This window comes from Echinops telfairi, unplaced genomic scaffold (genome assembly GCF_000313985.2).
Source record: "Echinops telfairi isolate 266 unplaced genomic scaffold, ASM31398v2 ScPeMD7_4;HRSCAF=17, whole genome shotgun sequence".
In the NCBI taxonomy this organism is placed as follows: domain Eukaryota; kingdom Metazoa; phylum Chordata; class Mammalia; order Afrosoricida; family Tenrecidae; genus Echinops; species Echinops telfairi.
The window spans coordinates 273,043-298,949 of NW_022103900.1; the positions used below are offsets into that span (position 1 = coordinate 273,043).

Consider the following 25,907-nt stretch of genomic DNA (forward strand, 5'->3'; position numbering starts at 1 on the left):
AATATTCATCATCTCGTATTTATTTTTTTTCTCAATAATGTGTAGGACATAATGTGCAAAGTCAAATCCTGGGTTGTAGACCAAAAGAAACCTGTTCGCTTCTATCATGATTGGAATGACAAAGAGGTAAGTTTTAACCGTCATGCCATCTACGACTGCCTTTGCTTTCTGAAAAGAACAAAATAGCGATGTCGTTACACATTTGTCATTCTGTCCAGTTATTATTTCTGTCGAAGATTGCTTATTCCCACGCTTGATTTTTCCTTCCGGCCCCCCCCCCAACTCTGATATTAAATAACAACTAACCTTGAAAGCAAGAATGACAAAAATGTGTACTTGTGCTAAAAAGTTTACTTTTGAATTTTCCAATAATTTGCTCAGCTTTTAAAAACGATTCTGTCTGTCTTCCACTTTAGATCGAAGTGCTGAATAAACACTTATTTCTGACCTCAAAACCAATGGTCTACTTAGTTAATCTTTCTGAAAAAGACTACATTAGAAAGAAAAACAAATGGTAAGTTTTTAGCCCCAGATGTAATTGAGGAGACACACACTTCAAAAAGTTCATCAAACTATGGAATTAGAAGAGAAAAAACTTTTTCCATGAACTTTTTGAAGCCCCCCCCACACACACATACATATGTACTCACTGTTGTTTGATTCTTAATGTTGTTCTCCACATAATAAAAAAGTTTAAAATGGATGCGGAGGCTCTGCTTAGTGTTTCTGTCATAGATGAGTCTCCTAAGTGATTTACAGTGAGAGAACTTAAACAAGAAGCTTAGTGAAATAGTATGGCTTATTGAGTTATACACTTTTCAAATTTAAGTGTATTAGACATGATTCTTTATTTCCTTTGCCGAATGATAATAAGCTTAATTGGGACAGTAAAACTTTTTAAGATAGGACTTACTTGCTGTGTTTCTATTACATGTGACTTTAAAATATCTGCTTGATTGTACATGGGCATTTCAATTCTAAAATTGACTGCTTGGGGAAAAAAAGACTGAAGAAAAGAGGCTAGCTATCTGTTTCAAATGTTTGAAAAACATGCAAAGGTTAAATACCTGTATATCAATTGTCATTTTTGACATGTAACCAAAATGTGCAAGGTTTGCTTTCTTCCTTTGTAACACCAACAGAATCTTAGTTTGATGTACGTGTTGGCATGTACACATTTGGCATAGTGCTCATTTTGACTTGCATCACTGGACCCTCAGAATGTTACACTATTAAGTCATCCAGACAAATCAGAACTATCCAAAGCCAAATATCTGAATTCGACTGAAATATATTGTTGGTTTTTCCTGTACTTCATTAAGTACTTAGATGCACATGGTTTCAATTTTCCATTAAAAATTCTCATTTCCATATGATATCAAAGAGTGAGAAGGCTTTAAACTGAAAAATAAACATTCATAGACTGGAAGCCAAAACAATAATTAATGTCAGATGGTTAACTCCAATAAATCATTAGAATAAATTCTGTGAAATTACTGCAACTAAAACTGCCCTGTTGATATTGCTATAAGACATTTTGTGTTCTTGACGAGAAGCGAATGTAGCTTCTGAATCAGTGCCGTTCTAGAAAGCATAAACTTAATATAAAAATTTCCTTCAGACTGGTCAGTATCCTCTGGCAGATAATTAACTTTAAAGCAATCAGTTCTGTCTTGTTTCAAATTCTTATAAATTTGATGATTAATGTGTTAAAAATTGTTACCTTTGGGAAGGAATTTTAAGATTTATGACTTGACCTCGGTTAATAAATCTCATCCCAGTTTGAAAGCGGAAGCTCTGTGGAACAATGCAGACATCAGAGTTTGCATGGGAAGGATGAGTCAGTCTCCTTGCCCAAAGGGGCTTCTCACACCTGTATTTGGACGATTGCTGCTAGAAACTCCCTGCCTCTAATTGTATAGTAAATGCCATTTCCCAGACCCTAATGGTAGACAGACTGCTTGGGAGACGCCAGTCTGTGATTTAGCTGTCGCCAGACACCCCATGTTTTTTGTGAGACCAGTTGGGATGATGATATGGTTATAGTCAATTGAAAGGAAACTCTTGTCTAAATAGCAAATTTTAATTTATAAAAATGTCAAGCTAAGATGTGATCCCATTTTATAAAACTGAATTGTAGTAGATTTTATGTATCACTAATGATCTGGTTTGGGGTTAGTATATATGTTTTTTCGGGGGTGGTGGTAATGGTGGTGGAGGGGTGGGTATCCAGATCTTGTGGAAGTTAGTGTAATTGTAGCTGAAAGATCAAAGACTGGGTAACTGAGTGATGTTCCAGAAGAGAATTTACCACATAGCCATTTTCTGTACAGTTTCTGCTGCCTGCTGTTCCTATTTTCCCTCAAGCTAGCCATTGACTACCCCCTGTGCATCCCTGCTCGTAAAAAATGATGGAGGAAGTCTTTGTCATGTATTTATGAGTGGGAAACCTTGTGTGATAGGGAATGGCATCTACTGGAGCCACAAAGATTGCCATTTTCTTTGCATTCAGCCACTCTGCTCCAGCTTTAAATCCTCTGTTTATGCAACATAGCCTTTCTATTAAAGTACAGATAAAATTTTATTACGAAGGATATGAATACTGGCTTTTCATAACTTAAAACACTGCAAGCAGATGCAAATATTTCAAATCCATTTAGTTCCTAAATCTTTTTATTTTGTGTAAGTTTTTGACAGGTAAGAGCAGGGTAGGTTAATGATAATGCTCTAAATCTAGGTTCCATTTGCAAAAGTTGCTCTTTTTCCCAAACTAAAAGTTTGTGATTCTGAAGGTTAGCATCTAACCTGTCTGTAGCAAATTAAATGGGATGCATGAAGAAATAAATGGTAAATATTTTCATGACTCTTGGATTTAGAGACTGATTGTAAATGCTCAGAAAGAAGGAAGAGGCTTGTGATTTGGGCCCCAAGAGGAAAACCAGAACTATATGTTCATAGGTCAACATTTCTGAATGATGAACATTCTTATTATGAAAGTTCGCTTTAAAATCAAATAGTAGCATGCTACTCTTCAGCCCTAGAAAAGAAAGACATCTTGTACAAGCTAGTTCTATTGTCTTACTGACGATAGGTGTATTGACCTTCTAAAAGATGTAACTGGAACAGCTCCAAGACTACTCACTGGCTTTACCAGTGTGGAATTGGCCATTCTGCTGATTTATGATTAAGACCTGGCCCCTGAAGAGAATATGACACGACAGCTGTGTTAGAGTGGTGCTATCTGTGATCAGATGACAGTAATCAAAATATCATAAGGGGGAATCCACAGAAACACAACTCCACACCCCCTTTTAAATCATTCCTACAAATGCCTGTTCCTTGAATGATTTAAAATATGGTAGAAGTTATTTTCCTATTTGTGGGTGCTAATGATATTTGAATATTTGAGGATTTCATTTTCTAAGCATGAGCAGTGGCTGCTGTACTAATCTTCATTTGAGATTGCCTACTGAGTCCTGGTGTCAGTAGGTACAAGACATTAGGACTGTCAAGCTACTGCTTAATTAGGGGTTTGATTTTCCATTGTTGCACCTTTGCTCCTGTGTTAGTAGTACATGCCATCCAGTTATGAAATCAATGAAACAAACTCATTTTAGATGTTTTGTATGTGTATATAACTGCCAGTTATATCTCATTTTTATGCTCTCCTGTGCCCACTATCTTTCCTAAAAGTGTTGGTAAAAGATAATTCCTATTTTGTTCTTTATTAGTCTGCATATGCATTTTCAACTGGAAAAAACCCCAGATACTTAGATATTCAGATTTCTTATGTGTACACACACACATCCACATAGACACACATAAATACACACATTTACATACATCTTGGTGGGCTTGTAGTACTTGACATCACCTTTTGGCTAATATTATGCAAGAGTCAATTATTCTGAGCAGTGAAATTGTTCAAGAATGGTAGATAAACATTTGGAAGGTCGCTTCAGCTATTGCATAATCAAGAGCAATGTGTCAAGTTCACCAAATGAATTTTAAATAGAAAATTGTTTTATTATTAGTTCCTAAACCATGATCAGGTTTTGTGCTTATTGTTTGCTTTAACCCCTTTCTGCTTTTGTTAATTTTTCACATTTGTACACAACAACTAAAAATAGTTTGGGAATACTATACATTGCATGCTTGACTGGGGAGAGAATCATGAATTATATCCAGTATTTTTTTGATCTTTTGAACTGCTGCCCATATTTCTCAGCAGCTATGCCTGTAGGGAGAAAGCGCTCAATTCTGGCATAATTTTATGTCTGCGTGTGTATATACATATAAACAGCCACAGAGCTCCATACATATAAGACTTTTAAGAGGTAATCCGTTTCTGACACTATTATTCCTTTAAGTTAGACTATATATATATATTTTTTGTTGTTGTTGTTTGTTTATTTGTTTTATCCACTAATCAAGTAAAAGCCCCAAAATATCCATGCAAGTTTTCTGTTTTTATCACTTGTATTTCATCTAGCTTTTCTGTGGAAATACTGTGTTAGCTTCAGTACCCAGCATATTATGATGATTGTTAGACTGCATTATTTATCATGCGTGTGAAATCAGAATGTAATGTTGATGCGTTTACTTTAACAGATGAGGCTTTTTAAGCTAAATTTATTTTACAAGTTATAATTTAAATTGCTTTACTAGAGTAGAGCCTTGGCTAGAGTACCTTTATGAGGACTGCTGCATATTGCCCCTTCAACAGATGGGAAGGAGTGATCGGGCAAACCAGGAGTATTCCTGACTCTAAATAGGAGGTTGATTAAATTACTGAACTGATTTATTCTTGATCTCACTGAACTAAGTTATAAATGAATTCAAAACAATATTAAGACACCATTTTATAGTTCCTTGTTTCTACTGCTAGATAATTTCTCAATTATTTCCTTTTCATTTATATTTTGATAAGGTTTTGAAACAGTATCATGCAGCTGATGAATTAAGATTTCAAGCCATTTTCACTTACTGGACTACACTGAGTTGATTATTTATTTCTCTGATCAGAATTTTAGAGTTAAAACCTAAATATACAAAGGAGAATGATCTTTTTATTAGAGGTTGGATGGGGGAGGGAGGTGTACATTTTCTTTGTCCACTCAGGAAATCTTTTTTCTTCAAATGTGTGTGTGTGTGTGTGTGTGTGTGTGTGTGTTTTAATTTGAATATATGAGGAGGCACCAAGGTTGTAAAAAGATTTTGTCATCTTCTATTTCAATTTTCCACATACATTTTGGAGCTCCCATTGTCCATATAATATTTGTGAGTTTCTTTCAGGTTTTCATTAAATGGTTTTTGCTTACTCTTTCAGCAGTTTTTTTTTTTAATTCATCTTATCAATGGGTACTAGTAGCCTAGGCCACCTAATCATGATGAAACCACAGCACACTTCTAGTTCTTATTATGAAAAAGATAACTCTAGAAGGAAATAAATCTTTCTCTGTGAACACAATACAATTGCCCTGGAACATGTGTGTTTTAGGAATTTTTCCTTGCTCGTTTGTATTTTTGCCCAATATAACTATAGCTAATGATTTTAAGTGGCTCGAAGTTTAGATATGGGAGGGCTTCAAAAAATTTGTAGAACAAGTCTTTTAATTCAAATTTTCCAAGAACTTTTTGTAGCCCCCATGTACATTTAGAAAAATAGTTGTGATCTTCATTAGCAAGATCTGCTGATTCATGATTTGTGTATAATAAAATTTATCAAATACATCAGACCTCTCCTTCTTTTAAGTTAGATAACAATGTTATTTCATGTAGGAGGGAAGCATTTAATATTCCATTTCTTGCTCTTAAACACTAAAAGGTTTTAAGCTCTTTGAAAAATATTTTTAACAGTCCTCACAAACCTCCACTAGACTGAGGCCAGAAAAATTAGATGGTACCCGGCTACCACTTACAACGTCAGGAGTATGAGAGAAGGTGTGGACAGAATGGGAAGAAAAATGGAGAACAAAGTTCAAAATCACAAAAACGACTAAACTGAGACCCACTAGGGCAGCTCTTGAGAATCTACGAGGGGTAGCCCCCCAAAAACCAATGATTTTTTTTTTTTTTAATGTGAGGGGGATAGTGCATTTGGAATTTGCCCTACCAGGTCAGACTATTAATCAAGCTTTCTATTTAGAGGTTCTGAAAAGCTTGTGTAACAGTGTGCAACAAAAAAGGCCTGATTTGTGTCAGACTTGAGAATGGTTTTGCCACCACAACAATGCACCTGCTCACACAGCCATCTTAGTGTGCCAGGTTTGGGCAAAAAACCCAGCATACCTTTCTTGCCCTGTGCACCTTACTTAACCTGACCTCGCTCTGTGTGACTTCTTTTTGTTTCTGTGAATGAAAAGGGACATAAAAGGACAGCAGTTTGACAGGATAGAGGAGATGAAGAAAATGAGGGAGGTGCTGTCAGCCATCCAAACAGGAGTTTGAAAAATGTTTTAAGTGTACTGGAGAGTACTTTAAAGGTGATAAGGTTGTTTTGTAAAAAAAATTTAAATACATAGCTCTTGGGAAAAATTCTGTGGGGTTTTTTGTGGGGAGGGGTACCCCTCGTAGATACTCTTAAGTCTTGAACTGAACCCACTCCCAGAGATAACCTTTCACTCAAACAATAATACCCATGAGGAATGGGCTGCTCTGAACAATTAACTGTTCAAGACCAAAAGGGTAACATTTGTCCAAAATCACACTGCAGGAAGGAGCAGGAAAGATGGGCGAATGGAAACAGAAAACCCAGAGAAGAAATGGAGTCTGTTTTGAAATGTCAAAGGAAAGAAATCAAATAGCATTATGTCATTAGTAATCATTTTTAGCTCCTTTTTGAGTTGTTGTAAAGGACTTCTCCCAAAGGAATGTGTTTGGACCATGAAGGTCACTAGTACTTTTCATACATAGTTTATATTTAAAGGTGTGTTACCTTTTAAATTGTGCCATTTTTTGCTCTGCCCTATCTGCTCTGAGCCTTTACACACCAACCCCTTTAAAGGACATTGACTTCGCTTTTCCTATACCAGGCCAAGAGATATACACAAGCATATATCATCAATTATTGTTGAGCCCCTGCTATGTAGGGCACTCTTTTGAATCTTAGAAATTAGTGAGCTGTTAATAAAAGAATGATTGAAACTTACATGCAGATTTTACTATTTATGAAATACATATATATTACAGCTACAGCAGTTGGGGAGATTATAGAACATACTCAAGTTTTTGTGGCAGGTAAATCATAAAAAATAGATCCACTTGACTTATTAAGTCAATTTTTTGACTTAATGACTGGTGACCAAGTGACAGTATAAAGCATACTTACAAATCTCCAAAAATCTTTGAAAATATTGCTCTAGTAAATCACCTTTTCTCCTTGGAAAATTTTATCTCCATCAACTATAGTTTTAGTTAACAAATAATTCTCAAGATAAATGTGTGCTTTTCTTAGGACAAGCTTTTGTTGCTGCTCTTTTTGCCTTCACAATTTTGTTAATTATGTCTTATAACAACAATGTATTTTAGCAACACCTTATTAATTTTTAGATTGGGGGGGCAGTCTTTTAAATTTATTGTGAATTAGCTAAAAGTTTACAGGACACATCATAATTTTACATTTATCGATTCATACAAATTCTGCTTCAACTCATCCATTGTAATCCCTTCAGTGCATCATTGATCATCCCACTTTCTCCCTGTGTGCTTTGTTTTCAGTCCTTTTCATTTCCTAACCCTGTGAACTTGGTCACTCGGTAAATGCTGCTCTTTTGGTCTTAAGTGGTTGGTTCTTCTAGCACTGCGGTCCATTCGGTTTCAGACCTAAAGCTGACTAAGGGTCATGGTCTGGGGACACCAACCAATCTCTAGCCGACCAGCAAGTCGAGTCTCCTTTATGATTATGAATACTGTTCACTCTAGGACTTTTCAACGCCATTGGTAGTAATGGTGGCAAGGTACCATCTAGTTCTTCTGGTCTCTGGGTTATGGACACTGGTGTTTGTGTGGACCATTAGTCCATTGGACTAATTGTTTTCATATGTCTATGATTTTTGTCACTCTTCTTTCCTCTGGATGGAGAAAGACCAATAGTTGTACCGTAGATGACTGCTCACAAGCGTTTGAGACCTGAGTTGTTAGTCACCAAAGTAGGCTGTAGATTGTCTTTGTGATCTGTGTCATGCCAGTTGACCTCAGTGTCCCCCAGAGACTATGATCCTAATCCCCCAGGCCCAGTGACACATTCCTTCAAGGTTATGTCTAAGACATTTTCATAACTTTGTCTTCAACACTTTAGCATTCATTTTTAATGGTATATTTCAAATGTAAATTTTGGCAAAGGAAATAGGAAGTACAGTGACTCTTGTTGAAACCATGACATAAACCTTTCCTGATTTTAAACCATGCAGTATTCCCTTGTTCTGTTCACACAACTGCCTCTTGATGCATGCACAGGTTCAGCATGAGTGTTCTGGAATTCCCATTTTTCTCAAGGCTATTCATAGTTTCTTATGGTCCACACAATAGAAAGCCACAGCATAGTCCATCAAACACAAGTAAGCATCTGTCTGATATTCTCTGCTTTGGGCCAAGATCTATCTGACATCAGCAATGATATCTCATGTTCCTCTTCAGAATCTGGTCTGAACCTTTGGCAGCTCCTAGTCAAAGCAACCTTTGTTGGATCCTCTAAAGCAAAATTGTACTTGCATGTGACATTAGTGGTACCGTTTTATAATTTGAGCATTCTGTTGGGTCACCTTCCTGTGGAATGGATCTCTTTGAGTCAGTTGCCCAGGTTGCTGTCTTCTAAATTCCCTGCCAGAGGCAAGTGAGTGCTCCCAGTGCTTCATCAGCTTGTTGAAACATTACAGTTAGTATTCCATCAATTCCTGGAGCCTTGTTTGTAGTTAATGTTTTCAGTGCAGCTTGGACTTCATCATTCAGTACCATTAGTTCTTGCTCGTATACGTCTTGAAATGATTGAATGCTTACAAGTTCTATTGGGTACAGTGACTCTGTATTCTTTCTTCTTTGGATGCTTCCTGAATTGTTCAATATTTTGCCCATAGAATGTTACAAGATTGCAATTTGAAGCTTAATTTTTTTCTTTTCTCTCGGTTGAGCTTTTTCTTCTGTTTTGGTTTTCCTAGTATGCCTTTGCACATTTCATCATATTTTGCTTTGTCTTCTTGAGTTGCCCTTTGAAATTTTCAGCTCTTTGAGCTCATCATTTATTCCGTTTGCCTTAGCTATTCTCTGATTAAGTTTCAGTCTCAGAGCTCATCCGGTCTTCTATCATTAGCATTCTGTGCCTTACATCTGTTCTTGAGATGTTCTGAAAATTCTTGTTGGATATACTCAAGGCCATATTTTGGCTCTCATTGACTTGTTTTAATTTTCTTAAGCTTCAAGCAACAACTTAACATATGAGCCATTGATAGTGTGTTCCGTAGTTGGCTGAGATTCTCCATCCTCTCTCCCCACAGATGTAGTCGGTTTGATTTCTGTGTGCTCCATCAGGAGAAGTTCATGTGCACAGTCTCCATTTGTGTTAAAAACAGGTAGTTTCTATGAACAAGTCGTTGGTCTTGTAAACTTTTTTCATGTGATCTCCATCTTTGTTTCTAACACCAAGACCATCGTTTCCAACTACTATTCCTTCCTCTGTGTTTCCAACTTTTGCATTCCAGTCACCAGTAATGATCAATGCATCTTGATTGCATGTCTGATCAATGTCAGACTGAAATCATTGGTAGAGTTCAACTTCTTTATCACTAGCTTTAGTGGTTGGTGCATAAATTTGACTTGAATAATATTTGTATTGATTGGATTTCCTTTAGTGCAGATAGATATAATTCCATCACAAACAGCATTGTACTTCACGTTAGATCTGGAAATGTCCTGATTAACAGTGAATGCAACACTATTCCTTTTGATTGTGTCATGCCCAGCATAGTAAACCATATGATTTTCTGATTCAAAATGGCCAATACTAGGCCATTTCAGCTCATTAATGCCTAGAATATTGATCTTTATGCATTCCATTTCATTTTTTAAGATATCCAATTTTCCTAGAGTCATACTTTGTACATCCCAAGTTCTGAAGATTAGTAGATTTTTTGCAGCTGTGTCTTCTCATTTTTAGTCATTGCCCCTTTAGCAAATAAAAGTCCCAAAGGCTTTTACTCATCCATGCCATTATGATAGACTACTTTGAGAAGGCAGGTCTTCCTCAGGCCTATTTAGAGTACCTTCTGACCCTGAGAGGCTCCTCTTCAGGCACTGTCTCTGGCAATGTTCTTTTTCTATTCAGTAGGCATTTAGTGTCTGACCAAGTGTCTCTGCTCTCCATAGGTTTTCAGTACCTAATTCCTCTGAAGTGGATAGCCTGTTCCTTCTTTATACTCTGTTTTTGTCTGGAAACTGTGCTGTAACCTATTCACTTTGGGTGACCCTGCTGGTATTTGAAATACCAGTGACATATCTTCCAGCATTATAGCAACCCACAAGCCACCACAATGTGACAAACTGACAAGTGACAAAGTAGTCACCTTTAGTCAATACTTAATTATATGGATTAAATTGGGATTTTTTTCAGAAGCAGATCAGCAGGCTTTATTTCCTATTCTGTCTTTGTCTGGAAGCACTGCTGAAACCTGATGAGCATTATAGCAACTCTTGAGCCTTCAATGAAGCTGCAGGTGGTGGCTACACTGAGGTGCATTGGGTGAGAGTCAGCCCAGGTCTTCTTTATGAAGAGAAGAATTCCACCTTTGATTTAATGTATCCAAAAGGATTTGCTAGACTATATGCAAATACTGTGAAATTCATGTAAGGGACTTGAGCTTCCCCATCTTTGGCTGTCAGTGAGAGATCCTGGAACCAGTCTCCCTTGGATAAGGAGAAACGACTACTCAATACATTCTTTTGACTAGAGCCCTACTAATATAAAACATTGCAAATATGTTTGTTCTCCAGCTAGTATGGGTTGTTGTGTAATTTTCTGTATTCTGAAATTTACAAGGATCAGGATACTCTGCTTGTAGTTATATTTTTGTTTTCTCTCTTCTTCCTCCAACCACCCTCAATGATATTTTTTATTTGGGATCCCATGATATATATATATATATATTGGGAGTGATTTAAGTTTTTATGGATGCTCAAGACTTTTAAAAGGAATAACAACACTTAAAAAATCTTATTTCTCTTTCCCTTAATTATGTCTCCAACCCTATCCAACTGAATCTTTTCCTTGCACTTGATACTTATTTTTAAATTTGCAGCTACATTTTAATCCCTTATAACTAAGAAAACCACTGGTGACAATGCTTTTATTTATTTGTTTTTATTAAAAGATCATTTTATTGGGAACTCTTATTATAATCCTTACATCAGTTGTAGCAGGCATAATCATATATATGTTGCCAACATTTTTTTCTAGACAAATAATTTCTATTGAGCCCTTGGTATCAGCTCCTATTTCCCCCCTCTGTCCACGGCCCCCGCCCTTGTGACCCCTTGATAGATTATAAATTATTATTATTTCCATATCTCACACCAACCGTTGTTTCCCGTCCCCCATGGTTTCTGTTGTTCTTCCCCCTGGAGGTGGGGGAGGGGGTGTGGTTGTGTGTCCATCATTAGATCGGTTTCGCCCTTCCCCCCACCCCCCTTCTCCCTACCCTCTGGTATCGCTGTTCCTACTCCTGGATTCCATGTGTCTTGAGCTCTTATCTCTTCTCTGTACCTGTGTACATGCTCCGGTCTAGTCCGAAGTGAGAGACACACTGAGGTCATGATAGTGGAGGGTGAGGAAGTCTCAGTGAACCAGAGGAATATTGTGTGTTTCATCTGTGCTTTACTGCGTGTGCCCTGGTTGGCTCTTCTCTTCCCTGTGACCTCTCTGTGGGGGGATGTTCCATTGTCTACAGATGGGGTTTGGGTCTCTGCCCTGTCTTATGTAAGTAGGCATACCCATAATGGCATAGACCAAACAAATAGATCTAAAAGATTGAAAAAAAAACAAAGGGGGTGAAGGAAAGAGAGAGAGAGAAAACATACATAATTCCAGGTCTGTCTGCTGACCTTTATGACTCTCTCCCCATTGCCCTGGGGGAATTCTGGGATCTGCTCCTCTTAGCCTGAGGTCTAATGTTTTATTTTTAAAAAGCTGTTTTTCCTATTTTGAGAAACTGTATAAAAGATCTTATATGGCCCATTTCTTGGTTCATGGAAGTTAGATCTACATTACCATTTCTGCCTAAGTCTGAAGTAAAAGTAAGAAGAGAAGAAACACTAAGAGAGAGATTATCAACCATTTATTGACTTCCATAAAACAGCTCAACATTCAGAGCTAAGCTTCTTAGTTTTCTGGATCTCTTGAAATTAGTCAGTAATCTTAAAAGCTTTTTGAATGTTAGCAGAATACATTGTTATAAAGCCATATCTGGCTCAAGTTTTCTGCTTAAGTATGATTAAGTAATTACAGTTGTACAGTTCCTAATTATTGTGTGTTTATAAGTAAGGGAAACTTGTATGGGTGACCAAGTATATGTTTTAATACAACTGTTGCCTGCTACTGTTGGGAGCCGGTGGCCTTTAAGGCCTTAGCCTCAGCCTGAGCCGAACTTGGCTGCTTCCTAGTCTTTGATTTGCAAAACCTGTAAGGCCCTGCCTAAAACCCTGCCTCCGTGTTCCTAGCTACGTGCTCTGTAGCACGGGCGGTTGTAAGAATTGACCTTTTCACCCAATGGTTAATAATGCCAGGCACTCATTGGACTAAGATGGACTTTGCATTACGCCTGATGAACCTTAATCTGCATGCAGGACGTCTTTGAGGACTAGCGCACGCCCTTTTACCTGCAGCTGATTGTTTAACGGTCTTACGCTTCATTAATGTACATGTTGGATTGGATGTTGTGTAGCACACCTTATTAAAATATGCACCTCCCAGTTCCCCTTTTTTATACCCCAGCTTTGCCCAAATAAATGAGCTTGATCAGAGTTTTGTCTTGCTCCACGCCCCCGTGCCTTTTCTCCATCCAGGTTTGTCTTTCCCCGCAGGGCCCTGCTCGTGCGTCCTGCAGGCCGGGACGCAACATGCTACCACTTGTACACTTGGATAGATAGTTTAAAGGCCATCAGATTAGATTGAGAAATTATGTGAGGTTCATCATCTTGGAAAACTGAAACAAAAGAAAAAACAATGCCTATGATTTTCAGTCATTGCAAGGGGAGGTATGTGGATTAGTTAATAATAACTGCTTTATTACTGTGCATCAGGTACAGAATTTTTTGCTGTGAAATATGTAATAGTGATGCATTTTCTGCTTTCTAGTGATTTCAGTGCCCTATTGACATCAAGGGTTACTGATTGCTGTATTAGTAGTTCCTGACAAATAGAAATTATTTGATATGCTAAGCCATTTCTTGACAGAAGATAGAAAGTTTTGACAAACACGTATGGCACAGCAAGTGTCCAATTCTAAAGAGCAAAATAAATGCAAACCACCATTATGGTGAACACAAACAGCCTGAAAGCAAGTTATCAGTAAGCAAATAATTGTTGAACTGTTATGAATGGAATAAGATGTTGAAATAGGACATGATTGGCTGATGCTACATATGTCCTTGATTACCTTCCTTGTGCTTTTATCCTAATAAGTGACATTCTTTGTATTCCCTTGGATGGCTAGACAGTCTGACACTGAAGAAGAATAAATATTGCATGTGGTACACATTAAGCTGTCACCCAAGACAGCATTTATAAAAAGTAACTGGAGAAATTCATAAGAAATTCTGCTCTGCTACAGTTTCCTGGCTCCAGTCATAATTGTCAAAGTTCTTGACACATTCGGGTCTTCAGAAATGATTTAGGTTTACAGTGGCTGGTGACTGAATAATTATTGTGGATTTGTGCTCTCACATTGCTGTAGGATGTTAATGTTAGCTACCAAAATGTTACATTTTACAATAAATTTTTAGTTTTAAGATATTTGTCTACATTGGTTGCAATGGTTTACCTTTCCTTTTACAGATTTGCCTAGGAGGATTTTAGACAATTCATGTATTTGAAAGGAAGACTAGGATTTTTAAAATGCTTGCTTTATCTTTAATCTTTTGGAAAACATTGCTTGCTTAGGTTTGGTGCTAGCAAACAACTTTGAATATTCGTATTTTCATTTTCTCCAGCAACACTGGAACGCCTTCAAACGCTCCAAATGAATACCATTTTAAAGCTAATTTCCAAAAAAACCCCAACAAACCACTTCTTGATGTTTCATTTTTAAAATGCTACATGTTTTTATTGGCATACTTTCACTATTTTAATATAGTTCTTTGAGGCAGGACAATATTTTATTTGCTCCAGTCGCTCCTGTCTCTTAATTTTCCACCTCGAGAAAGGTAGTTGGAGCATTCTAAAAGATATGACATTGCATCAGAATAAACATACCTAAATGAAGAGGTAAAACACTGATGCCGATTTAGAGGGCATTTTGTAAGCTTCTCTTGTCTTTCACCAACTAAAGTACTTCTCCTTTGCATCCTGGTTATTTGGTTTGTCGCATAATAGCTGAAGGATGCCAACAAATAGTTCCATTTTCTGTATTTCTGTAACCTGACACAGTTTTACTGAGCCACTTGAAATTAAGTAATTAGTATACCCATTCTATCATCAAATCAAGGATATAACATACCCTATCAGCTGATTACTGAGGAAAGGTGTCAACGTGCACAGAAGGACTTAAGGATCCAACACAACTGTGGCTACAGTGTTCAAGTTCCCAATGATGAGACTCAGCTTTGGAAGTGGTGCAGGGGTGGACAAGAAGCCAGGCCAGTTGGGCTTTCAGCGGCAACTGTATATTTTGTGCTGGTTTTTTAAGTGATGTAATGTTAATTTGGGAGGGTGCTTTTAGGATTCTTGCTTTTGAAATCTATACCACCTCTTTGGGTTTAAGAAACTTTTCTCCAAGTATAACACTGCTCGAATGTTACCTATAGCTCTTAACTCTCTAGGCCACTACAGAGCACAAAATATTTGCCCAACTGGTAAATTGAACTGTAAGTCCCACTGTGGGAAATTGCTTTGCTGGGCCCCAAACAGCAGTTATCTTAGTAATTGTACCTGAATTCTTTGCAGCTAATAGAGCGTAGACATCCATTTTACAAGCAGAAAATTATTTCTCTTAAATACTTTTAATTATAAATCCCCCAAATAAGATGTGATTCAGTAGACTGTTTTGAGACATTAAACCATATCATTTTTAATTGTTAGTGCAGAAAGGGGAGATTCTTGGTTCCTTTTAGTGTAAAATTGTACATATCCGACATTTCACATTCTAAACTGGATCTCCCAACAAGGAGCTTATCAGAGCAAATTGTCTAGTCCATCCCCTTCCTCACTCAAAACCTAATGACCCTTTATCATCATGGTTTAGATTGCTGGACACAGATGTGAGAAAATACAAGTAATCTACAGGTAACTACAGTAGCTGCACTGATGTTCTCAGAGAACTGACTGCTGGGAAGATAAAGAGCTTCCCACAGAGTCTGACTTTCCGGCAGCAAAGCACATCATGAGCTCATACATGAAGTTTTATTTGCTGAAGATTCACAATAAGATGCATTAGAACATCCAGCAGGGACTCTTTAGATGAGCATGGACATTCTGGAGGGTTATTAGTTGATGCACCAGTGCATAGCATCACACTAAAATTTTTTAAAGCCCAACAATATTAATTCTTCCTACAGACATCAAAAGATTGTGGTTACAATGCAGCATTAATATTGAGCTTCTCCTTGATAATTATATAATCCACTATAGGCTCAGCTCTCTTCCCATAAAAGGATGAGCTTGTTGCTGAAAAGCAGTTTGGTTATGATTTTTTAATATGACAGCAGAACAGCAGTTTCCCCAACTTCAGCACCAAATTGCATTTCAAAGGACTTGTTTATGGCCAGGTGCTCTGCTTTTGTTAGCTACTTAGATTGTGATGGGGAGGTAAACTCATTTACCTATTTGCATGCAATTGAGTAATTTACCATAAAAAGGATGATCCGGTTGTGGATAAAGGTATTGCACCTGTAGCTTAAGTTCTGTAATTGTTAGTTTGACTATTGTTTGCAATGAGCATAGCTTCACACAGCCTTAGAATGCTATAATGTAAGAAATATTTACTTTTATTTTTTTAATGTAGAAAATCTTTTGTTTTCAGTCATTGAGTTTGGTTTAAATTTAAAAGATTGGGGTGAAGCAGTATGAATGAGACTACCTGAACTTCAGGTGTGTGTTCCTTTTCAAAAAAGCATTTTCTTGTCATGTTTTCCTAAAAGTGAATTAATTTTTGTTTCTGTAATAACTATAAGTACACAATTAGGGCTAGTCATATGACCTGCATATGACTAGCCTTGATTTATGTCAAAATGACTTGCAGTCATCAAGTTGTATTTAGAAATTATTGTTTTAGTAACCAGAAGATGGAGATAATTTTCAACAATCACGATTGGTAAGGCAGTTGACAGCCACCAAAAAGAGGCAGTATTCGCAGGGAGGTGTCGTCCTTTTGAGTGACTCTTAAGTAGTTGGGTGGTATATACCTAGATTGTCTTTTCTTTCCTTTTTTAAACATTTTTATGGGAAATATTGAAATACTCAGAAAGTTAAAGAAAATACAGATTGCCTTTTTTAATTTTTGTGTCAAAACTATTATAGTGTGTGTTTAAAAAACAGTTCTTTGAATAAAGCCCAAAATTATATCAGATATAAGTCATTAATTAATATTAAGCTTCCTGTATACAATTACCAGTGAAACAAAGTCAATTTCTTATCAGAAAATAGTGTGGGTTACCAGGACAAATTACCTATAAATACTGCTCATCATTGGCATCCTTATTTTTCTACTAGCAATTAGTGTTAACACCTTTTTGGAGACCTTATCAGTGAACATTTTTAGTTTACCCTGATGTATGTGGAATATTTATACTTGCATGGCATAGATTAATCTAAAAAAACGTAACATTGAAGGATTGTTTGAGGCAGTATTATGCATTAATTCTGGTCTTAGTTTGCTGCAAGATCTAAAGGAAAAAAAGCTGTATTTGTTTCCATTTAGCAGCAAATAGAAAACATAGAACTCAAAATTCTACAAAGTGCATTCTCCCCTCTTCCTGTTTAAAAGGAAAGAAGCCAGAGGAGCATGTGCAGCCTAAGATTGTTTTGCGCTTTTGTTTTTACATCACCAGATTCAGTATAATGAAACCCATCTGAAGACTGTAGGGACCACTCATTGGTTCATGTGAAGGACTGTATTATGGTCCCCCTTCTACAGTTTTTCTCCCCAATAAGATATACAGAAAATTAAAAACCTTGTCTGTTATAAAGTTTTGTTTGAGCTTTTTAAACTGAGTGATTAGCAGAAATAATGACCCTGTCAGCCTTAATCACATTAAAATGTGGTTAACATCATTTAATTTTTTCCACTTAATATGCAAAAATTTCCAGTAGATTTGCAGTGAAGGCCATTGAAATTCCATTAGAACAAGAATAAAAATTTCAGGCATCATTTATTCAGAGAAGGAATAAAGGTCTCGATTGAGAACTGCTGAATCTTTCTATTAGAGACGCTATGAATCATTATGGTCAATTGTACCTTATGCTTCCCCAGACCTGTGTCTTGCTTTTCAAATGGTTGAAAATTTGCATTTGATCATGTTTCATAAGGAGAAGTAAACTAAAATTATGAGATTTGTTTATAAATATATTAAAAGATTATGGAACTTTTTATTTTGAACTGTTTCAGTAGGCCAAAATTTTAAGTAGAACATTGTTATTGTACCCTAGAAACAAGGCAGTGAAAGGATTGATTGTTCTAAGACATGGAACAATCAGCACAGCAATGGACAGAATGGACTGGGTGTATTTTAAATAGTTACGTTGGTATCCGTATGTCAAGAAACAGATGTATAGAGTTCAGGACCCAACAACACCAACTGTTCCCCAAAGTTCTTAATTTATTACCTGTCAAACTTCAACTGCCTGTGTTAAGCAGTGTTAGCTATGTGTGAATGACAACCAAAGAACATTCATTGGTTTATAATATTGTTTATCATCCTTTAGATCATTTTTGCTAATTATTATGATGTACTCATAAAAAGTAGGAGATGCCTAATGTTGTTTAAGGGATTAAGCAATGCCTACCATTTACTTTCATTGTCATGAAGAAATACCAGTTACACTTTCATTGTCATGAAGAAATACCAGTTACACTTTCATTGTCATGAAGAAATACCAGTTACACTTTCTTTGTCATGTTTACGTTTGCTAGTATCCTCCAAAACATACATTTTGTGGAATGTGTTTCTCCCCAATGTAAAATAAAATGTTACTGTGTGTACCTGATAAGCAGAAATGGTTTTCCTGGAACCATTTCTATCTCTCGGATGATTAAGTAATTATACAATTGTGATTTTTCATTTTTTGTTTTTAATTCGTATTTTGTTCCTGAACCATTTGGACCCATGATATAACCACACCATGTGTACTTTGTTGTGAAAATACCATTGGAAAATCCATCAGAGAAAGTGGTCGTGCATGTTCTCTTCATAGGGTAGCAGTCTCTCCATCCTGATCTGTTTCTGTGCCTGGGAGTTGAAGAACAGCTCATTGTCTGCAGCCTGTTTCCTCACCCTTTCCTCTTCCCTGTTTCACTGCTTGTGACCTCCTCAAACTCTTTGTCTTGGGTGGCCCCTCTGTAAAATGTGTCTGTGTGTCTGTCTCTCTTTCCTGCTTCCTGCTATTCTCCATCACTATCTTGTTTATTTCCTTCCGAGAACACTTAACGAAGTTACATAGTTTTTCCTATTTCTCTTTTGTCTCATGAGCATTTAATTCTATGAGAACAAGGACAGAGCCTATCTTGTTCATTTTATATCTCCACTTAAATGTTGTTGATTGTTTGGGTTGAAGGACTAGATGGAATAATCAGTTGAATTTATACTTTGTGATTCAACACTTTCAGTCATCCTTGACAGAAATATCTAGACCATTTGAAGTTACTTTGTTCTGGTTAGATGCATCTAGGGTTTAGAGCACAGGCCAGATGAACCTTGAGGAACTAAGGTTGTAGATTTGTGAGTAAGCTGTGCTTCTCAAAATAGCATCCATCTGCCAGTAGCTTCAGCATCACCTGGGAACTTGCTGAAAATGACAATTTCCAGTGGTCAGCAGACCTTTTCTCTGAAGGATCGGATAGTGAACATTTTCTGGTTTGGGGACTCTACTGCAGTATGAAGGCAACCATTGAAAAATCAAACTTCAACAGCCAGTGAGTCTATGGCAATCCTACAGGACAGGGTAGAACCGCCCCTGTGAGTTTTCAAGACTTTATGGGAGTAGAAAGCCCCAACTTTTTCCTGAGGGGCTGGCTGGTAGTTTCAAAGTCAGCGGTTAGCAGCCCAACGAGTAACCACTACATTACCAGGGCTCCTTTGAAAGCAGCCATAGGCAATACTAAATGAGTGGGCATGAAACTTTAATAAAGTTTCATAAAGACATGTCTAAAATGGATTGTAGTAGTGATTGCATGATTTTTAATATGTTTAAACTATTGTATGGCATGTGAATTGTATGTCAATAAAATTTAAAATTAAATGGTTCCTGTTTTTTTAAAAAACAATTTTTATCATGGCCATTGAAATTTGAATTTTATTTATTTATTGTGTATCACAAAATATTCTTTTGATTATTTTTAGTAAAAATTACTTGAACATGTAAAAATCTGTTTTTCTTAGCTGGCCCTACAAAAACATGTACAGTCAGAATATGCCACCTGCCCCTGGTCTGTGCTCCTAGCCAAAGATGACGCACGCGCCACTCAGGTTTATAGTTACATAGCCTCACTTGATGGCTGAAGGTGCGTCCTTGCAGTTTTTCCTCCCCTCGTGTTGTTATTTCTCCAAACTTCAACAACAACAAACCCACAAACTTGTTTTACTCCATTTGCCACTCACACTGCATATGCTCACTGCTGTCCTCCCTGAATAAGTGATGTGTATGCTTTATCATCACAGGCAGTGAGCGTTGAGCAATCTGTATAATTGTGATAAATAAATATCATCTGAAAAACACAGCCCAGCTCCAACTAAGTCTATAAATAAGTGGACAAATTGGTTATAGTGGAAAAAGGAACTTGAACTAAGTGGGTTTTTAGAATGTTATATATACTGCTATGGGCAGTAATTTCTTTTTCTTTTTTTTAATCAATTTATTGAGGCTTATACAATTCATCACAATACATAGATCAATTGTGTAAAGCACATCGATACATTTATTGCCCTCATTATTCCCAAAATTCGCTTTCCTCTTGGGTTCCCGAAATCAGCTCATTTTCCATTTCCCCCCTCCCCCCCCTCCCCCATGAACCCTTGATAATTTATAAATTATTATTATATCTTATATTACACTGCCCGGCGTCTCCCTTCACCCACCCATCTGCTGCCCATCCCCCAGAGAGGAGGTTATATGTAGCTCCCTGTGATCAATTCCCCCTTTCTACACCCCCCTTCCCTCCTGGTATCGCCACTGTCATCCCTGGTCCTGAGAGGTTCATCTGCCCTAGATTCCCTGCGCTTCCAATTCCCATCTGTACCGCCGTGCATCCTCTGGTCTAACCAGGTTTGCAAGGCAGAATTTGGGAGGGGGGGGGGAGTGTTTAAGAACTAGAGGAAGGTTGTGGGTAAGGGCAGTAATTTCTATCTCAAAGCATCATTATATATATTCTAGGAAGTTACACACATAAAATGCCTGCCAACTGATTTCTTCTTTACTTTTAAAAGAAATGTAGTTATATAGATATATGTTATTGCTTTACAGATCTCCCTGATTTAAAGGAAAGCAAGTATGGAAAATATATCACCCATAATAATGTTTCTGAAAAGAAAGTTCGTGTGATCCCCATATATATATCTGTGACTCCCATAGTTGTTAGGGGAGAAAAGAGGGATTCCATATTCTGGGTTTCTCCCTGATTCTTATCTCCCAGAATAAATTGAGTATGGAAACTTCAGGACATTCTCTTTCCTTTAGCCTGTTTTCTCCCTGCCATGACTCTTCCCCAGGGGCTAGGAATTAAATGACTGTCAACATTTTTAAGGACCCTCTGAACTTATACCTTCAGCTCTGTGACCCATAATGGGCTAGTGTTTCTCAAACTGTGTTTCAGAACCATCTGGATATTTAAACAGAATGCACCATGCTGGACCCCCTCCAGTGTTTGTGATTTAGTAGGACTGGGATGAACCTGAGAATTGCCATTTCCAACAAATTCCCAGATGATGCTGAAGCTACTGACACATGGATAGTATTTTGAGTAGCACTGCTAGTCCTCAACTTTACAGCCTTAGTTTCTCAAGTTCGTCTTAGCCCTCAAGTTTAATTATCCCTGTCAGCCAGAAACCTCCACTAGGACATTTCTTTATCACGTTAAGCTTTATGTGTATAAACTAATTATCTTACTGTTTGCTATACTGCCACCCGTAGTAATATCTATTTTCACCTTCTCTGAATCATTTAGGCTTAAATTATTTTAAATGATTTTAACATAACTTTCATTCACCGTGTTCAGTCAATCAATCACCAAGTTGCATCTTGTTTCTTCTAAATCTGGCCCTTATTCATCCTTTCTTCTTTGGTAGTCCTGCTTATCAACTAAAAGTAAGATCTCACACGACTTCTCTTTTGGGTTAAGTGACAGCTGCCTAAGGAGCTCCGGTAGTGCAATGATGAAATCCCTGGCTGCCAGTCAAAAGGTTGGCGGTTTGAACCCACACAGTAGCCCTATGGTATGGGGTTGCTGTAAGACTCATTGTACCCAAGAACGTGCCCCTAGCTCATCATGTTTGAGCCACTGTTCCCTGAATCTGTAGCCTTCCTTTTTAGCCTCGAGCATTTCACTCGTGCTGTTTCCTCTGTTCACAATTGTTTGTTGAAACATAGTAGAATATCTTCACAACCTTAGGGTAGACAAAGCTCTTTTGGATGTAACACAAAAAAGTATGAAGAAAATTGGACTCTATCATAATTAAGAATGTATGCTCATCAACAAATACCACTAGAAAATGAATAGCCTAAAAAAAAAAAGAAAAGAAAATGATTAGCCTAGCTATAGACAAAGGAAATATATTCAGAATACTTACATCTGTCAAAGAATTCGTATGCAGTATATGTATTTAAAATCCTTACAAATCAACAATATGAAAACAGCCTAAACTTTTAAATGGGCAAGAAGACTTGTATGTACACATCAAATGAAGTTTTCTGAATAAATATGAGAAGGTATTTAGCATCTTTAGTCATCAGGAAGACGCCAATTAGAACCACGGTAAGATATTATTTTATATTCCCTAGAATGATTAAAATCAAAATAATAACATCAAATATGGGCAAAAAGTAGAGTTCCAGAAACTGTCATGTATTGCTGATGAGGATGTAAAATGACCCAGCCATTTTAGAAAACTGAGATTTTAAGTTAAACATACATTGGCCCTGCAATTCAGTAGCTCCAACTTTGAATATTTATCCCATCTGCAAAAAGGAACTGAAATGTGTATATTATAAATGGTTAGTTATTTAGGAATATTTCTAGCCCAAGTCTTACTGATAATAGCCCAAGCTTTGAAGCAACTGAAATGCCCATCAGTAGGAGAATGGGTAAACAAATTATGAGAGATTTTTCCTTTTTTCAAAAATTCATGAAAAATGAAAGTAAAAGATAGTGGAAATTTTCCATGACCTTCTAAAGCCCCCTTCTATTATGGAATATAAATGCGTCATCAATCAAATACACAACAAGTATTGAGGCAGAAAGGACATAAGGAAATTTTTTGGAAAATGGAAGTGTTTTATATTTTTTTGGTGGATGGTATGTACAGAGGTATATAAAACTTCCAGAAGTCATCACACGGAACATTAAGACCTGTACATTTTACTATTTGTTAATTGCACTTCGGTATAAGTGCTTTAAAAATATGTGTGCTTCAGTGTTTCCTTGTTTCCTGTGGTCATTGCTGCGGGGTGCCCTGGGGGCAGCTGTGGCTCAACAACCTTGTGTACAACAGTGCAAACACTGCACCGTCCTCTCCGCAGTTATAGTTGAGTCCATTGTTGCAACCACAGTGTCCCTGTGTCTTGTGGAAGACCTTTTTTTGCTGACCCTCTACCAACTCCTTCTCTGGGCTTGATCTCCTCTGACAACATGTCCGAAGTACGTGAGCTGAAGTTTCATCATCCTCTCCTTACCATCGCCCTCCTCGTTCTCAGGAGCATGCTGGCAGTACTTCCTCAGTGACAGATTGGTTCGTTCTTCGGGCAGTGCATGGCACTTTTCAGTCTTCTTGCAGCACCATCATTCACAGGCGTCAGTTCTTCTCCGGGCTTCCTTCCTTACCCATTGTCCAGCTTGCACACGCCTATGTAGTGATTAAAAGTACTGGGGCTTGGGTCTGTTGCACCTTAGTCCTCCAGTGACATCTTTTCTCTTTTAACATTTTAAAGGGATCTTGTGTAGCAGATTTTCCCAATGATTTCTGACTGCTGCTTCTATGAACATTGCTGTTTTTTATTAGATGTGTATAAATGTATATGTAAGCTGTCTAGAAAGACTCACAGGCAGGCTTGGTAAGCTCAATGTACACAAAGTCTAACATTTTAAATTACATATATTGTTATATCATTACACCATATTTTATTCATCAGTTCCCCAGTGTTTATATTTAGGTTTTTAAATGCCATAAACAACCATGTGGCCATTCAAAATAATATTTGTTTCCCTTAACCCTAGCTAACACTGGGTGTTGTTGTTGTTTTAATCTTTATTAAATTGATAGGCAGAAGATAGTTACTACTTTTTCTTTTTTTCTTTATCTTAGAATAGGAAAAGCAGGTTATACTTGGTGACTAGGAATGAGAGTAATTTCAGCAGTATTTCAGAACTCAGTATCTCCATTGGGAACAAAATTTAAAGTGGACTTAAGTTAATTGCACAGTCCATGATTTTTCATTTATAATGATTATTTTGGTGTGCCTTAGGAATGGAAATCTTAGATGCCAGTGAAGTAAGAAACCACTCACGAATAGTCATTTAACTCTAGTATGTTAAGAAAATTATGTTTGGCAGTTTCTTTTCAAGTGAATTAATTTATTTTAAAACAGTTGATAAGTATAATAGGAGGTAGCGTGGTGGGGAGAAAGCTTTTGCCCTGGGAGCCGGGAGCAAATGTAGCCTGGGAAAGAGGCTCTGAGAAGCCACTCTTCAAACGCAGAGCCAAGTAACATTGGGTCCTGTTAGTTGGCTGCTGTTGGGTAGTGGCGGTTTAGAATGTAACAAAGTCAATCCGCTTCCTTCCAGTTTACCTCAAACATACTGCTTGGGTGATCTTTTCAACCCAAAGTAGCTTGGTGCAGTGGTTAAAATGCCACTCCTTGGGAGAAAGATGAGTCAGCCTGCTTCCATTCATGTGAGTGGCCTCAGAGAACCTCCCGAGGGCAGGTCTGCGCTTTGCTGTAGGGTTGCTATGAGTTGGAGTCAAGTAGACAGCAATGGATTGGGTTTGGTTTTGGATCACCATGCAATTCTGTTGAAACACTTGTGACCTGAACATGGCGGTGTCTAATAAAGACAAAGCAATTCTTCACTTCATCATTGTGTTGTTGTTGGTGCCGTTGAGTTGGTTCCGACTCATAGCAACCCTACATACGACAGCAAAACACCATCCAGTCCTGTGCCATCCTCACAATTGTTCTTAAATTTGAACCCATAGTTGCAGCCATGCATAATAATAGTAATAGATGATATATATATGCATATATATTGAAGATTCACTTTAAATTAGATACCATGTAAGCATAAACACACACACACATAGATCATTTTATATATGCTTTCTCACTTCTATATTACAACAGCCCTCTGAAGCATATGCTATTGTTTCGTTAATTTACAGGTGAGAAAACAGACTTTCAGAAGTTCCGTAGGTGGCTAGGGCCCCCCTCCTGTGTCTGAGCCCAGTGTCTGTGACCATGCAAAGGCCATATCTGGAGGAGTCCTTAAATAACAGGATTTCTTTCATTGTAGTACAATGGAACTTTCTGCATTTTGCATGTGAAAATCCATTGTACATACAAAGTCTTTTCGGCAAAATGCCTCTTGTTTATTATTGATTACTAGGGTAGATTTCATGGAGCCTGGTGGTACTGCCAGGTAAGCGTTGGACTGCTAACCACAATGCTGAAAGTTCAAACCCACCAGCTGCTCCATGGGAGAACGAGGAGGCTTTTCGCTCCTGTAAGGTTTATAGCCTTGGAACCCCTCTAGTGGGTCACTGGGAGTTGCAGTCGACTTGCAGGCAGTGGTTGTGGTAGGTTAGGGTAGATAAACTGACAGCCAGTGACACCTGCTACAAATGTTGGGAGGTAGGATTCCACTCTCCTGGGTTTTTTTATTATTTTTGTGTCAAAAAAATTCCATTCAACCAGTTAGAGTTTCAACCAGTTAGAGTTTACAGAAGATGTCCATCAGATTATGTTGAAATAAACCTTCCTATTGCAGAGAATATTTCTTTCAGAAGCAGCCATCAGAGTGACCACTGTTTGCAAATACTGGTTTGAGGAAGAGCCGCCCACTTTTCTTAGTCAGTGCTTGTCTCTCCTTTAAGGAGTCTTGGTGGTGCCGTGGATCAAACCCTTGACTGCTCACCCAAAGGTGCACACGACAGACCGTATTTCATGTCATAGAAGTAGAACTCACTAAACTTGAAAGGATTGAAATGAAATTTGTTATCTGGCCAAAATGTGCCATATGTACTCGTGTATGAGCCGAGGTTTTTTTAGCACATTATTTTTTTTT

General features: G+C 37.5%; 1 protein-coding gene across 1 annotated transcript in view; it reads left to right on the forward strand.

Annotated features, from left to right (window-relative positions):
• The window catches only part of OLA1 (Obg like ATPase 1), a 150,378-nt gene that overhangs the window by 104,844 nt on the left and 19,627 nt on the right, over positions 1-25,907 (forward strand). The window contains exons 6-7 of the mRNA XM_004703730.2: positions 46-126; positions 417-514. Coding sequence (XP_004703787.1) covers positions 46-126; positions 417-514 — 179 coding nt within the window. The remainder of the gene's footprint in view (positions 1-45; positions 127-416; positions 515-25,907) is intronic.